At 38.4% G+C, this 15219-nt stretch overlaps 1 protein-coding gene across 2 annotated transcripts in view; it reads right to left on the minus strand.

Annotated features, from left to right (window-relative positions):
• Positions 1 to 1350: 1350 nt before the first annotated feature.
• Positions 1351 to 15219, minus strand: part of vps8 (VPS8 subunit of CORVET complex) — a 186825-nt gene continuing 172956 nt past the window's right edge. Inside the window, exons 44-45 of one of the 2 annotated variants that reach the window (XM_063010937.1) lie at positions 13377 to 13457; positions 1351 to 1542 (exon numbers count right to left, since the gene is read on the minus strand). In XM_063010937.1, coding sequence (XP_062867007.1) covers positions 1399 to 1542; positions 13377 to 13457 — 225 coding nt within the window. In that variant the 3' untranslated portion in view covers positions 1351 to 1398. The remainder of the gene's footprint in view (positions 1543 to 13376; positions 13458 to 15219) is intronic. The other variant, XM_063010938.1, reaches the window with a different exon arrangement.

Consider the following 15219-nt stretch of genomic DNA (forward strand, 5'->3'; position numbering starts at 1 on the left):
AGTAATAATTAAGAAAAAAGTACACTTTCATTGGTTTATAGTGTATGCTGACATTGGTAAAAAGTGAAGTAAAAAAGGAGCGACACGAACATTCTAAATTGCTAAATGACACCTTCTGCTAAATTGATCATAACTTTTGAATAGAAGATGATAGATTCAAAATTATTTTCTTGACAAATGGCTCACAAAATTGCAAAAATTTTATATATTCTATATTGTTCTCTATATTGCACAGAAATGTGTTAAAAATGTAAGTATTTATGAATTGAGTAAAAAACGAGAGATTTTTTAGGTTGATTTTGAAGGTTTTTTGTAAACATTTATTATATTACACTTGAAAAACATTGAGTTTCATATAATTTTAAAGAACTGATTCTCCTGGTTATAATGGTGTGTATATGTAGTCTTTATTTTCCATAAAAGTACACTTTCATTGGTTTATAGTGTATGCTGACATTGGTAAAAAGTGAGGTAAAAAAGGAGCTACACGAACATTCTAAATTGCTAAATGACACCTGCTTAATTGATCATAACTTTTGAATAGAAGATGATAGATTCAAAATTATTTTCTTGACAAATGGCTCACAAAATTGCAAACATTTCATATGTTCTATATTTTTCTCTATATTGCACAGAAATGTGTTAATGTAAGTATTTATGAATTAAATAAAAAACGAGAGATTTTTTTAGGTTGATTTTGAAGGTTTTTTGTAAACATTTATTATATTACACTTGAAAAACATTGTGTTTCATATAATTTTAAAGAACTGATTCTCCTGGTTATAATGGTGTGTGTATATGCAGGTTTTTTTTTCATAAAAGTACACTTTCATTGGTTTATAGTGTATGCTGACATTGGTAAAAAATTAGGTAAAAAAGGAGCTACACGAACATTCTAAATTGCTAAATGACACCTTCTGCTAAATTGATCATAACTTTTGAATAGAAGATGATAGATTTAAAATTATTTTCTTGACAAATGGCTCACAAAATTGCAAACATTTCATATACTCTATATTTTTCTCTATATTGCACAGAAATGTGTTAAAAATGTAAGTATTTATGTATGAAATAAAAATGTAGAGGTTTTTTAGGTTGATTTTGAAGGATTTTTGTATAGATTTGGTTATATTACACTTAAATAACCATACTGAGTTTTATATCATTTTAAAGAACTGATTCTTCTGGTTCTAATGGTGTGTATATATAGTCTATGATATGTACGGTATTTACACAATAAGGTTTTTTCTATGACCATGTTACATAGTGTCCGAAAATGGAATGTTCCACTCAGGCATGAAAGGGTTAAGACAAAAATGCAAACGGAAAAAAGCTAAACTTCAGTCTGTATTGATAGAATAGTGCTTTTATTCAGGTGTGTAACAGTGGGCGGAGTCTTTATTCCTCCATCAATGGCGGGGGAGAAAGCTTGAGGCTGAGGTTCTCGCTCTCAAAGATAGTTCCTGTTCCTGGGTGGATGGGGTTTAACAAGCCTGCCTTTTCACTGCTGTGGGAGCTGGTCATTTCTGTCAGGATCGCCAACTGCAAGATAGAAGAAGGTAAAAATAAATTATTAGAAGTACAGATGTTCTCAAAATAATGTAGACACATGTTTTATTATATATGAGTCCATATGTTAAAGGCTAGGCACCAAATGGGCACAAATGGCTGTGTCTGAGGGAGGGAGGATCAAGGGGGTTCCTTGACATTGCAGAAATTTATATTCATGATTTTCTGTGTAGACACCTGTGAGATCCGGGTTTGAATCCGAGTGGTGCTATCAGCCAACTGGGCAACTACACAGACATGATTGGGTATGTCTGTGCAAACGTAGGGAAACAATAAGATGTACAGATCTTTTCAAAATAATATAGACACACTTTTTATTATATATGAGTCTATATATGGCTGTGTCTGAGGGGGAGTAGACCAAGGGGGTTCCTTGACATTGCAGAAATGTATATTTATGATTTTCTGTGTAGACGCCCAGATGACGTATTAACCGGCTGCACCACACTATTTTGTTTACTTGGTGTGGTGTGGGTGGTGCAGCAGTCTGTTATGCTTGTCTACCACCAGTGAGATCCGGGTTTGAATCCCAGTGGTGCTATCAGCCAACTGGGTATCTACACAGACATGATTGGCTATGTCTCTGCAAATGTAGGAAAACACTTAGAAGTATAGATCTTCTCAAAATAATATGGATGCAGATTTTATAAGGGTCCATATATTATGGCCTAGGCGTCTAACAAGCGCAAATGGCTGTGTCAGAGGGAGGGTGGGTCAAGAGGGTTCCTTGCCATTGCAGAAGTTTATATTCATGATTTTGTGTGTAGACGCCCAGATGGGGTATTACCCCGCTGCACCACACTGTCTTGTTTACTTGGTGTGGTGTGGGTGGTGCAGCAGTCTGTTATGCTAGTCCACCACCAGTGAGATCCGGGTTTGAATCCGAGGACCCAGATTTTATTAAAATACATATATTACAGACAAGGCATCTAACTGGTGCAAATGGCTGTGTCTGAGGGAGGGTCGGTCAAGGGGGTTTCTTGCTATCACAGATATTTATAGCCCGCTGCACCACACTATATTTGCTTTTAATTTGTAGACACATACTCCCTGCACAGTACGACACTCGTGACCCACTTCCACTCACAAAACAAAGATGAGTTTGTAACGTCGTACGCACAGCTTCGTCGCCGAGCATATTATGAGAGGCGAGTCACTCGTTATGAAAGATCGAGTCGGTGGGAGGTCAGGGCCGTTCCGCCGCGCCTGTCGATGCCCATTTAACTGATCGACACCGACCAAACAGCATCATCCACCTCTCGCTCAGCGTCTGCCCACACACACTGTGTACACACCGCCGCGCTACACTTTCATTTTCGTCTCCTGCTATCTTTCCACTTCACTGCTTCTATTCTCTCTAATGGCTTTTTTTCCCCACCAGCACGCTCTCTCTGTTCATCTCTCTTTATAACCACCATCTCTCACCACAGTTATTGCTTTTTTTTCTCTCTTTTTCGTTCCTCTGTTTCACTTCTAAACTGTCTCAAGCTCTCCATCTTTCTTTCTGCTCTCAATCTGAAGGCGTCGATTTCGCCGCCCATGATTTCTGGCATCGTTTTTGCTTAATAAAAAAAAAAAAATACAATACCACAGTGATGTGATAGTATTCATCATCATTTTAGGGATGTCTAGGAATGCCATTTTTTCTCCTCCTAATCAAATACAATTCCAGATCTTCAGCTAATACACGGTCGTATTATTATGACCACTTTCTACTTCATAAGGTGTGTGATAGGCTGTCTGCACATACACTGATCAGCCATAACATTAAAACCACCTCCTTGTTTCTACACACACTGTCCATTTTATCAGCTCCACTTACCATACAGGAGCACTTTGTAGTTCTACAATTACTGACTGTAGGTCATCTGTTTCTCTGCATGCTTTGTTAGCCCCCTTTTATGCTGTTCTTTAATGGTCAGGACTCTCATACCAGCATAACACACACTAACACACCACCACCATGTCAGTGTCAGGTGTCACTGCAGTGCTGAGAATGATCCACCACCTAAATAATACCTACTCTGTAGTGGTCCTGGGAGAGTCCTGACCATTGAAGAACAGCATGAAAGGGGGCTAACAAAGCATGCAGAGAAACAGATGGACTACAGTCAGTAATTGTAGAACTACAAAGTGCTTCTATATGGTAAGTGGAGCTGATAAAATGGACAGTGTGTGTAGAAACAAGGTACCCCGTGCCATGACAGACCCTGTCTTTTGGACTTGTTACTTATAACAGTCTGGATGGTCCTTTTTGTCTCTGGTCCAGATAAGTTGACGCCGCTTCTGGACATGTTTAACATAAACTCATCATTTAATTGAGTGTTTTGGAAATAATTGGTTGCACAAGTGTACATTTCGGATATTTTCTCATCCTTTAGCTTGAGTGCATCATTATTTATGATTATTTCCAGTACAGAAGTTGCATCTATTGCTTCAGCAGTCTGCTTTATGTTTTTTGCATCTTGCCGAGAGACCCATCTACACTTTAATGACATGGTATCTATTTTTAACTATGCAAGCTTACATCCATTATTTGGAAAGGTGGGCATTGTTACCACAGCTCATGTGAATGATTTCCAGGTTGCATCCCAAATGTCATCATACATAGTGTGTAACTATACCATTTCTATTGCATAACATAGTACTATTTAGTATGGTAGTATGCCATTTGTGACAAATCTGCTTCTACTTCTATCGTTAATTTAAGCTATGACTACAGGAGGCATAGAAAGTCTTGTACATTTAAATTGTGTTTGAACCCGTCTTAATCAAACCTTATTCTCCAGAGCTTTAAGCTAAAACCTCTCATGTTCCTCTAGATCTCTGGTTCTGTTAGGTTTGGGAGAGACACAATGTCCACGGCTACTTTGTATAAGCTTACAGACAAAGAGGCTGTGTCTTTTTCGTTCAGACTAACAGGCTGTGCCTAGTCCACTGGGACTAAAAGGTACGCAACTTGGACAAAAGTTTTGGGACATGCCTTCTAATTTTGGAATTTGTGTGTTTCAGCCACTACCATTGCTAATAGGTGTTCTAAAAAATGTAGCTCAGTGGTTAAGGTACTGGATTAGTAATCAGAGGATTGCTGGTTCTAGCCCCATGACCACAAAGTTGCCAATAACTCTCAATTGCTTGAACTGCAAGTCGTTTTGGATAAGCGTCTCCTAAATGCCGTAAATGTAAATCAAATATATAAAGGAAATTATATATTAACAACGTTGTAGGGTGGCACGGTGGTTAAGTGGGTAGCACTGTCGCCTCACAGCAAGAAGGTCCTGGGTTCGATCCCCAGGTGGGGTGGTCCGGGTCCCTTCTGTGCGGAGTTTGCATGTTCTCCGTGTCCATGTGGGTTTCTGCAGCCAGGCTAACTGGAGACACTGAATATACCTATAGGTACCTAGCCGCTAGGATGCATAAACCATTGTGGTGCTGGTCCCAAGCCCGGATAAATAGGGAGGGTTGTGTCAGGAAGGGCATCCGGCGTAAAAATTGTGCCAAATCAATAATGCGGATCACGGTCCGCCGGCGACCCCTAACGGGAGCAGCCGAGGACATAGATATGCTTACAACGTTGTGTAAAGGGGCAGTCATGCTTTAAGGAAAAGACCTTCCCTAAACTGTTGCTGCAAAGCAAGGTCTATAAAGACATAAAGAAAAGCTTGGTTTAAAGAAACTCCAGCGGCCTACTCAAAGCCTTCACCTCAGCCCCAATGAACAGCTTTGGAATGAACTAGAACATCAGTGGAGGATTTCTTGACCAACATTATGACCAACCATATAAATGATCTTTTGACCAAATGGGCACAAATTCCAACAGACATACGTCAGTCATTTTATCAAAGTTATCACAAGCTATTTGTAACTACTACCTCTACTGGTTTAAGGGGGTAAACAGTGCCCCTGTGGGTCCCTTATATTTCTCTGTCAAAAATGTTGTGTGCACTCTACTGGCCAGAGAGTTAAAGGTTCAAATCCCAGGAGTACCATTTTGCCTTATTATCCCTCCCAAACTTCCTCGGCCTAGTTTTTAACTTTTTAATTAAAGTGTTTAAATCAGTAAATAAGAGAAAAGGCCAGAGCAGAAAATGGATGAGGGACAGTTAATAGTCTGTGTCCTTCTGGTCTCTGTAGCCATCATTCCCATTTAAAGAGGCCTGGTTTATGTACCTGTCAGTCCCAGTGAGAACGGGTTGTTCGTCAGTTCCAGTAATGAAGGCATGGTCTCTGGGGTCAGAGCGCAGGGTCAGCCTTTGTATGACGTCCCTGGAGCAGACAGGAATAAGGGCCTTGTTTAAGGACCCAACAGGTGCTGCATAGCAGAGCCTAGATTTGAATCAACAATCTTCCGACTGATAGCCCCAAATCTCTTCCCACTAGGCTACTACTGTCCCTAAAATGTGAAATGTAGAAGTAACTCCAAGCCTGGCATAATACATTTCTTAAAACTAGAGGTAAATCTTTAACCTGAGCTGGACTGGCTGATCTTTTTCAATGCTCTGTGGTGGGAAAGTGGTGCACTACGACGAACAAAACAGCTGCTCCTAATTTATATAGGTAAAATATTTGGGAATTGCTTTGCCCTGTTTTTCATTACAGAATAATACATCAGATCTACTGTACACACAAAGCTGAAGTAAGGAGGAGAAGTGTGTGTGTGTGTATGCTGTGATGTAATGCAGTAGCAGATTCAGTGTGTTATGTAATAATACTTAGAGATTTGGATGTGTTCTGAACATGTACACACTCCGACTGATGACAAGTAACAAACACAATCACACACACACAGAGGTACACCATAGGTAGGTACCTGCCAAGTAATAGCTCTGGGATTCAAATCTTAGCAGTGCTATCAACCGGTTAGGCAGACATCCCAAGTTGCAAAAACTCATTTCAGGGAGGTACTCCCGGACGCAGACCTCGACCCCACAAGCCCAAAAAAAAAAAAAAAAAAAAAAAGCTAAAAAACCTCTCGCACACACCAAAGGATATGGGTGATAACAGATCTTTTAGGAGCTGCTAACTAAGCTACTAAGCTAACTGTTCGCGTCACAAACACATTAATGTGTACTACATAGTGCACTAGATTGTATGTTAGAAAAGAATTTATGTTCCTTACTTAGTGCACTAGATAGTGTACTAGATAATAGACTTATGTTTCTTACATAATGCTTTAGGTAGCGTATTAGTTAACAGATTTAGGTTCCCTACATAGTGCACTAAATTGTATATCAGATAACGGATTTATGTTCTCTACACAGTGCACTAGATAGTATTTTAGATATGAATTTAAGTTTTCTACGTAGTGCACTACATAGTGAATTAGACAATTGGTTTATGTTCACTACACAGTGCTCTAGATTGTATATCAGATCATGGATTTATGTTCCCTACATAGCGCACTAGATAGTGTTTTAGATAACGCATTCATGTTCACTACATAGTGCACTAGAAAGTATAACTAGATGATGATTTGTCTGCCTTACATAGTGCACTAGATAGTGTATTACATAATTAATTATGTTCCCTACATAGTGCACTAAATTGTATATCAGATAATGGATTTATGTTCCCTACATAGTGCTCTAGACAGTATATTAGACAATTGATTTATGTTCCCTACATAGTGCACTAGACAGTATATTAGACAATTGATTTATGTTCCATACACAGTGCGCTAGATTGTATATCAGATAACAGATTTAATATACGATCGGGGAAAAAGTCTGTGTCGCCTGCATGCGTGTGTGTCGCTCTTGGCCGCTCGTTCTAGATTCCGGGAGATTTTATCTGACTTGCGGGCATCAAGGAGCCGCTATGTATATGCGGGAGACTCCCGGAACTTCCGGGAGACTTGGGGTGTCTGGGTTAGGTGTCTACACATACAGTGTATCACAAAAGTGAGTACACCCCTCACATTTCTGCAGATATTTAAGTATATCTTTTCATGGGACAACACTGACAAAATGACACTTTGACACAATGAAAAGTAGTCTGTGTGCAGCTTATATAACAGTGTAAATTTATTCTTCCCTCAAAATAACTCAATATACAGCCATTAATGTCTAAACCACCGGCAACAAAAGTGAGTACACCCCTTAGTGAAAGTTCCTGAAGTGTCAATATTTTGTGTGGCCACCATTATTTCCCAGATTTGCCTTAACTCTCCTGGGCATGGAGTTTACCAGAGCTTCACAGGTTGCCACTGGAATGCTTTTCCCCTCCTCCATGACGACATCACGGAGCTGGCAGATATTCGAGACTTTGCGCTCCTCCACCTTCCGCTTGATGATGCCCCAAAGATGTTCTATTGGGTTTAGGTCTGCAGACATGCTTGGCCAGTCCATCACCTTTACCCTCAGCCTCTTCAATAAAGCAGTGGTCGTCTTAGAGGTGTGTTTGGGGTCATTATCATGCTGGAACACTGCCCTGCGACCCAGTTTCCGGAGGGAGGGGATCATGCTCTGCTTCAGTATTTCACAGTACATATTGGAGTTCATGTGTCCCTCAATGAAATGTAACTCCCCAACACCTGCTGCACTCATGCAGCCCCAGACCATGGCATTCCCACCACCATGCTTGACTGTAGGCATGACACACTTATCTTTGTACTCCTCACCTGATTGCCGCCACACATGCTTGAGACCATCTGAACCAAACAAATTAATCTTGGTCTCATCAGACCATAGGACATGGTTCCAGTAATCCATGTCCTTTGTTGACATGTCTTCAGCAAACTGTTTGCGGGCTTTCTTGTGTAGAGACTTCAGAAGAGGCTTCCTTCTGGGGTGACAGCCATGCAGACCAATTTGATGTAGTGTGCGGCATATGGTCTGAGCACTGACAGGCTGACCCCCCACTTTTTCAATCTCTGCAGCAATGCTGACAGCACTCCTGCGCCTATCTTTCAAAGACAGCAGTTGGATGTGACGCTGAGCACGTGCACTCAGCTTCTATGGACGACCAACGCGAGGTCTGTTCTGAGTGGACCCTGCTCTTTTAAAACGCTGGATGATCTTGGCCACTGTGCTGCAGCTCAGTTTCAGGGTGTTGGCAATCTTCTTGTAGCCTTGGCCATCTTCATGTAGCGCAACAATTCGTCTTTTAAGATCCTCAGAGAGTTCTTTGCCATGAGGTGCCATGTTGGAACTTTCAGTGACCAGTATGAGAGAGTGTGAGAGCTGTACTACTAAATTGAACACACCTGCTCCCTATGCACACCTGAGACCTAGTAACACTAACAAATCACATGACATTTTGGAGGGAAAATGACAAGCAGTGCTCAATTTGGACATTTAGGGGTGTAGTCTCTTAGGGGTGTACTCACTTTTGTTGCCGGTGGTTTAGACATTAATGGCTGTATATTGAGTTATTTTGAGGGAAGAATAAATTTACACTGTTATATAAGCTGCACACAGACTACTTTTCATTGTGTCAAAGTGTCATTTTGTCAGTGTTGTCCCATGAAAAGATATACTTAAATATCTGCAGAAATGTAAGGGGTGTACTCACTTTTGTGATACACTGTACATGCCATCATGCCAGGTGCACTTGTCAGTGTGGTCTCAAGCCCGGTTAAAATAAGGAGGGTGGGATCATGAAGGGCACTCGGCATAAAAGCTGTGCCAAAACTGGTATGTGGACCAGGACAATATGCTAGGGTGACACCTAAGAATATGGCAGCTGCCAAAAAAGGCATCAAATTCAAATACTATTAAATAAATGCTTTATTTATATTCATATATAATAAATAATTGTAATAATTTCATTATTGTTCAATCCTGCAGTGGACATTGCATCCCTAACTGTATTGTGCAGGGTCACCACATAGATGATATGCATGTTGGCCAACCACAAGTAAAGCCAGTGGCGGATTGCTACAGAGCCGTTACATGAGAGGAACATACTTGAACACTGGGAGTTGCTGTTGCAGTGAGGAGGTGATACCGTGACATCTGTACCTCCTTTTTTTTTTTTTTTTAAACTGTGTTTGTAGAGCACTCAACTGAGCCAGGGGCACCACTGAGTCTCTAACCTAGTTTTACTGTCTGGAGACACAAAGCTCTAGAGAAAGTGTAACTGTACCTTACTGTTCATTAAAACTGTGTGTATTGTTTTACAGAAAAAATACAATGTTTGTGTGTATTTATTCATGTGTTCACCTGGTAAGTGTTAGACTAATAATAATGCTAAAGTATTCATGCTAATTATGAAAGGAGCCTGAGACCAAATTAGAAGACAGTATATTCTGGAGAAACTACTACTACTACTACTGTTAGTACTACTACTACAACTATAATACTAACATAACTACTATTTTTACTACTAATAATAATAATACTGTTAGTACTACTACTACAATACTAACATAACTACTATTTTTACTACTAATAATAATACTGTTAGTACTACTACTACTACTAATACCGTTAGTACTACTACTACTACTACTACTAATACTGTTACAGAACTACTACTACTATAATACTATTACTACTATTTTTACTACTACTAATAATAATACTGTTAGTACTACTACTGTTACTACTACTACTACTATAATACTAACATTACTACTATTTTTACTACTACTACTAATAATAATACTGTTAGTACTACTACTACTAATACTGTTAGTACTACTACTAATACTGTTAGTACTACTACTACTATAATACTAACATTACTACTATTTTTACTACTACTAATAATAATACTGTTAGTACAACTATTACTAATACTGTTATTACTACTACTACCGTACAATACTAACATTACTACTATTTTTACTACTAATAATAATAATACTGTTAGTACTACTACTACTATAATACTAACAATACTACAATTTTTACTACTAATAATAATAATAGTTAGTACTACTACTATTACTACTGCTACTAATATTGTTAGTACTACTACTATTACTACTGCTACTAATACTGTTAGTACTACTACTATAATACTAACATAATACTATTTTTACTACTAATAATAATACTGTTAGTACTACTACTACTAATACAGTTAGTACTACTACTACTACTATAATACTAAGATTACTACTATTTTTACTACTAATAATAATAATACTATCAGTACTACTACTACTCCTACCACCAATAATAATAATACTAATAGTTCTACGACTACTACTTCTAATAATAATAACAATAATAATAATAATATTACTACTCCTAATAAGGTATAACTAACATTACTGCTATTTCTAATGCTACTACTACTAATAATAACAACAATAATACTAATAATAGTAATACAAATAATAACAGAAATAGTAATACTACTTTTAATAATAGAACTAAAAATAATAATAGTGCAACTACTACCAATAATAATACTAATATTACTACTATTCTACTACTAATAATAAGACACTACGATGACTACTACGAATAAAAATACTAAAATACTAATACTAACACTAATACCAACAACAGTACTACTACTACTAATACATATTTTAATAATACTAACAGTAATGCTACTACTACCAATACTACTACTACTACTAATAGTACAGATATTATTAATACCAATAGTAATACTACTACCAATACTAACAATAGTACTAATAATACAGATATTAATAATACCAATAGTATTACTACTACCAATACTAACGATACTAATACTACTACTATCAATACAGATATTAATAATGCCAATAGTAATACTACTACCAATACTAACAATACTACTAATAATACAGATATTAATAATACCAATAGTAATACTACTACCAATACTAACAATACTAATAATAATACAGATATTAATAATACCAATAGTAATACTACTACCAATACTAACAATACTAATAATAATACAGATATTAATAACACCAATAGTAATACTAACGATACTAATACTACTACTAATAATACAGATATTAATAATAGTAATACTACTACCAATACCAACAATACTACTAATAATACAGATATTAATAATACTAATAGTAATAATACTACCAATACCAACGATACTAATACTACTACTAATAATACAGATATTAATAATACCAAAAGTAATACTACTACCAATACTACCAATACTAATAATAATGATACAGATATTAATACTACCAATAGTAATACTACAGTACTACTACCAATACTAACGATACTAATAATAATACAGATATTAATACTACCAATAGTAATACTACTACTACCAATACTAACGATACTAATACTACTACTAACACTAATACCAATAATAGTACTACTACTACTAATAATAATAACAATAATTATAATAATAACAACATACTAATAATAGTAATACTAATATTACTACTACTTTTATTAGTACTGCTAATAATAACAGTAACACCACTACTACTACTACTATTAATACTAATAGTAATACTAATACCAATATTAATAATCAGATAGTTATTACAGTAGACAGATATAATAGTAATAATTGTGCTACTACTAATAATAATATTAACAATACTAATAATAGCACTAGTACTACTACTAATAATGATTATAACAATAACAAATAGCAACCTGAATGCCGTGTTATAAAGGTTTTTGCCCTTTTGTACTAAACTGTACTTAACAGAACATTATAGTAAACATCCAAATCCAAAACTATCTGTTCTGTAGCTAATGTGTTACTGTGCACGTTCAAACGTTCATTAAAAGTGAGATTTTAAAGGCATTTTCCACCAGACGCTGAGAGCAAATACGCCACGATGACTCTAAAAAACAGCAGAAGCAACAACAGGACGATTTTGGGTTTGCCCCGGAGCGGTTGTTGTGGGCTTTTATTTTTCTCTAGCACGGTTTTATTTTTTCTCACTGCATTGCTTTGCTGGCCTCTGGGACCTTGTGTATTACATTCTCTGTGAAATTGTATTGAAAACATTTTCATTTGGAATGCCAGGTTCAAGGTCTTTTTGCACGTCTGTTTCTAATGGCACACTGATGAGAGCTTGCACCTCGTCAACGGTCCAAATGGGCTTTTTTTTTTTTGTGTTTTCCAGTTTTCTGGTGAAAAAACTAAACTGTAGCACTTGTCAAGTACATACAGTCAACACAGTCTGCACTGATTCTGCTCCACCAGACTCCCGTATATCTGGTCCCAGACCAAGAGGTAGCAAATTAAGCACGGGCCACTTGGCAATGGAAAGAAATACTAAGTTGTAGCCAAGCGGTTAAGGTACTGGACTAGCAATCAGAAGGTTGCTGGTTTAAGCCCCATGACGTCCAGGTTGCCAGAGATTTAAAAGCAAGGCGCTTAAACGTTCAATTGCTTAGACTGTATACTGTCACAGTACTGTAGGGCAGTTGTAGCCTAGCAGTTAAGGTACTGGACTAATATTCGAAAGGTTGCTGGTTCAAGCCCCACCACTACCAGGTTGCCACTGCTGGGCCCTTGAGCAAAGCCCTTAACCTTCAATTGCTTAGACTCTATCCTGTCACAGTACTGTAAGTCGCTTTGGATAAAAGTGTCTACAAAATGCCAAAAATGTAAATGTAACTATGGGGTACAGAGCAGTTGATGTACCCATAGTAACCACCATGTAAAGGATGTTGTAGTTATTTTTTATATTATTAAATAAAGTAAATTACAACATTAGTAAATGGACATGGAATAAATAGGAAGCATGGGGCTCTTCAGTCACACCTTGACTGTTATTTCCTTTCCTTGTTATTCCAGGACACTGTGGTGTTCTCTCTCCAAACTATCCTTATTATTACACTGAAGTGGTACTGGGTGTGAGAGTACTGTAAGTGCGGCTGTAAATTGGTGTGTGTGTTGTGTATTACTCTGGATGGTCCTCTGTACATGCAGCGCAGCTGGTCCCATGCCTGCATCTGCTGTGCATCTAGTGTCACCTCCTGCAGCTCCTGTAGCAAGAAAGCAACACCATAAATCAGTAACGACAACCTAATGTCATAGACCGGGCCCTATATACAGGGGTTGGACAAAATAACTGAAACACCTGTCATTTTAGTGTGGGAGGTTTCATGGCTAAATTGGACCAGTCTGGTGGCCAATCTTCATTAATTGCACATTGCACCAGTAAGAGCAGAGTGTGAAGGTTCAATTAGCAGGGTAAGAGCACAGTTTTGCTCAAAATATTGCAATGCACACAACATTATGGGTGACATACCAGAGTTCAAAAGAGGACAAATTGTTGGTGCACGTCTTGCTGGCGCATCTGTGACCAAGACAGCAAGTCTTTGTGATGTATCAAGAGCCACGGTATCCAGGGTAATGTCAGCATACCACCAAGAAGGACAAACCACATCCAACAGGATTAACTGTGGACGCAAGAGGAAGCTGTCTGAAAGGGATGTTCGGGTGCTAACCCGGATTGTATCCAAAAAACATAAAACCACGGCTGCCCAAATCACGGCAGAATTAAATGTGCACCTCAACTCTCCTGTTTCCACCAGAACTGTCCGTCGGGAGCTCCACAGGGTCAATATACACGGCCGGGCTGCTATAGCCAAACCTTTGGTCACTCGTGCCAATGCCAAACGTCGGTTTCAATGGTGCAAGGAGCGCAAATCTTGGGCTGTGGACAATGTGAAACATGTATTGTTCTCTGATGAGTCCACCTTTACTGTTTTCCCCACATCCGGGAGAGTTACGGTGTGGAGAAGCCCCAAAGAAGCGTACCACCCAGACTGTTGCATGCCCAGAGTGAAGCATGGGGGTGGATCAGTGATGGTTTGGGCTGCCATATCATGGCATTCCCTTGGCCCAATACTTGTGCTAGATGGGTGCGTCACTGCCAAGGACTACCGAACCATTCTGGAGGACCATGTGCATCCAATGGCGGTGCCGTGTATCAGGATGACAATGCACCAATACACACAGCAAGACTGGTGAAAGATTGGTTTGATGAACATGAAAGTGAAGTTGAACATCTCCCATGGCCTGCACAGTCACCAGATCTAAATATTATTGAGCCACTTTGGGGTGTTTTGGAGAAGCGAGTCAGGAAACGTTTTCCTCCACCAGCATCACGTAGTGACCTGGCCACTATCCTGCAAGAAGAATGGCTTAAAATCCCTCTGACCACTGTGCAGGACTTGTATATGTCATTTCCAAGACGAATTGACGCTGTATTGGCCGCAAAAGGAGGCCCTACACCATACTAATAAATTATTGTGGTCTAAAACCAGGTGTTTCAGTTATTTTGTCCAACCCCTGTATCTGTATATATATATATATATATATATATATATATATATATATATATATATATATATATATATATATATGTGTGTTATGTAATTTATATATATATACACACACACACTGATCAGCCATAACATTAAAACCACCTCCTTGTTTCTACACTCACTGTTAAATACCGTGTCCACTCACTGTCCACTCTATTAGACACTCCTACCTAGTTGGTCCACATTGTAGAAGTAAAGTCAGAGACGATCACTCATATATTGCTGCTGTTTGAGTTGGTCATCTTCTAGACCTTCATCAGTGGCCACAGGACACTGCCCAAATGGCGCTGTTGGCTGGATATTTTTGGTTGGTGGACTATTCTCAGTCCAGCAGTGACAGTGAGGTGTTTAAAAACTTCAGCAACGCTGCTGTGTCTGACCCACTCAACACACACTAACACACCACCACCATGTC

This window comes from Trichomycterus rosablanca, chromosome 15, assembly GCF_030014385.1.
Source record: "Trichomycterus rosablanca isolate fTriRos1 chromosome 15, fTriRos1.hap1, whole genome shotgun sequence".
NCBI lineage: Eukaryota > Metazoa > Chordata > Actinopteri > Siluriformes > Trichomycteridae > Trichomycterus > Trichomycterus rosablanca.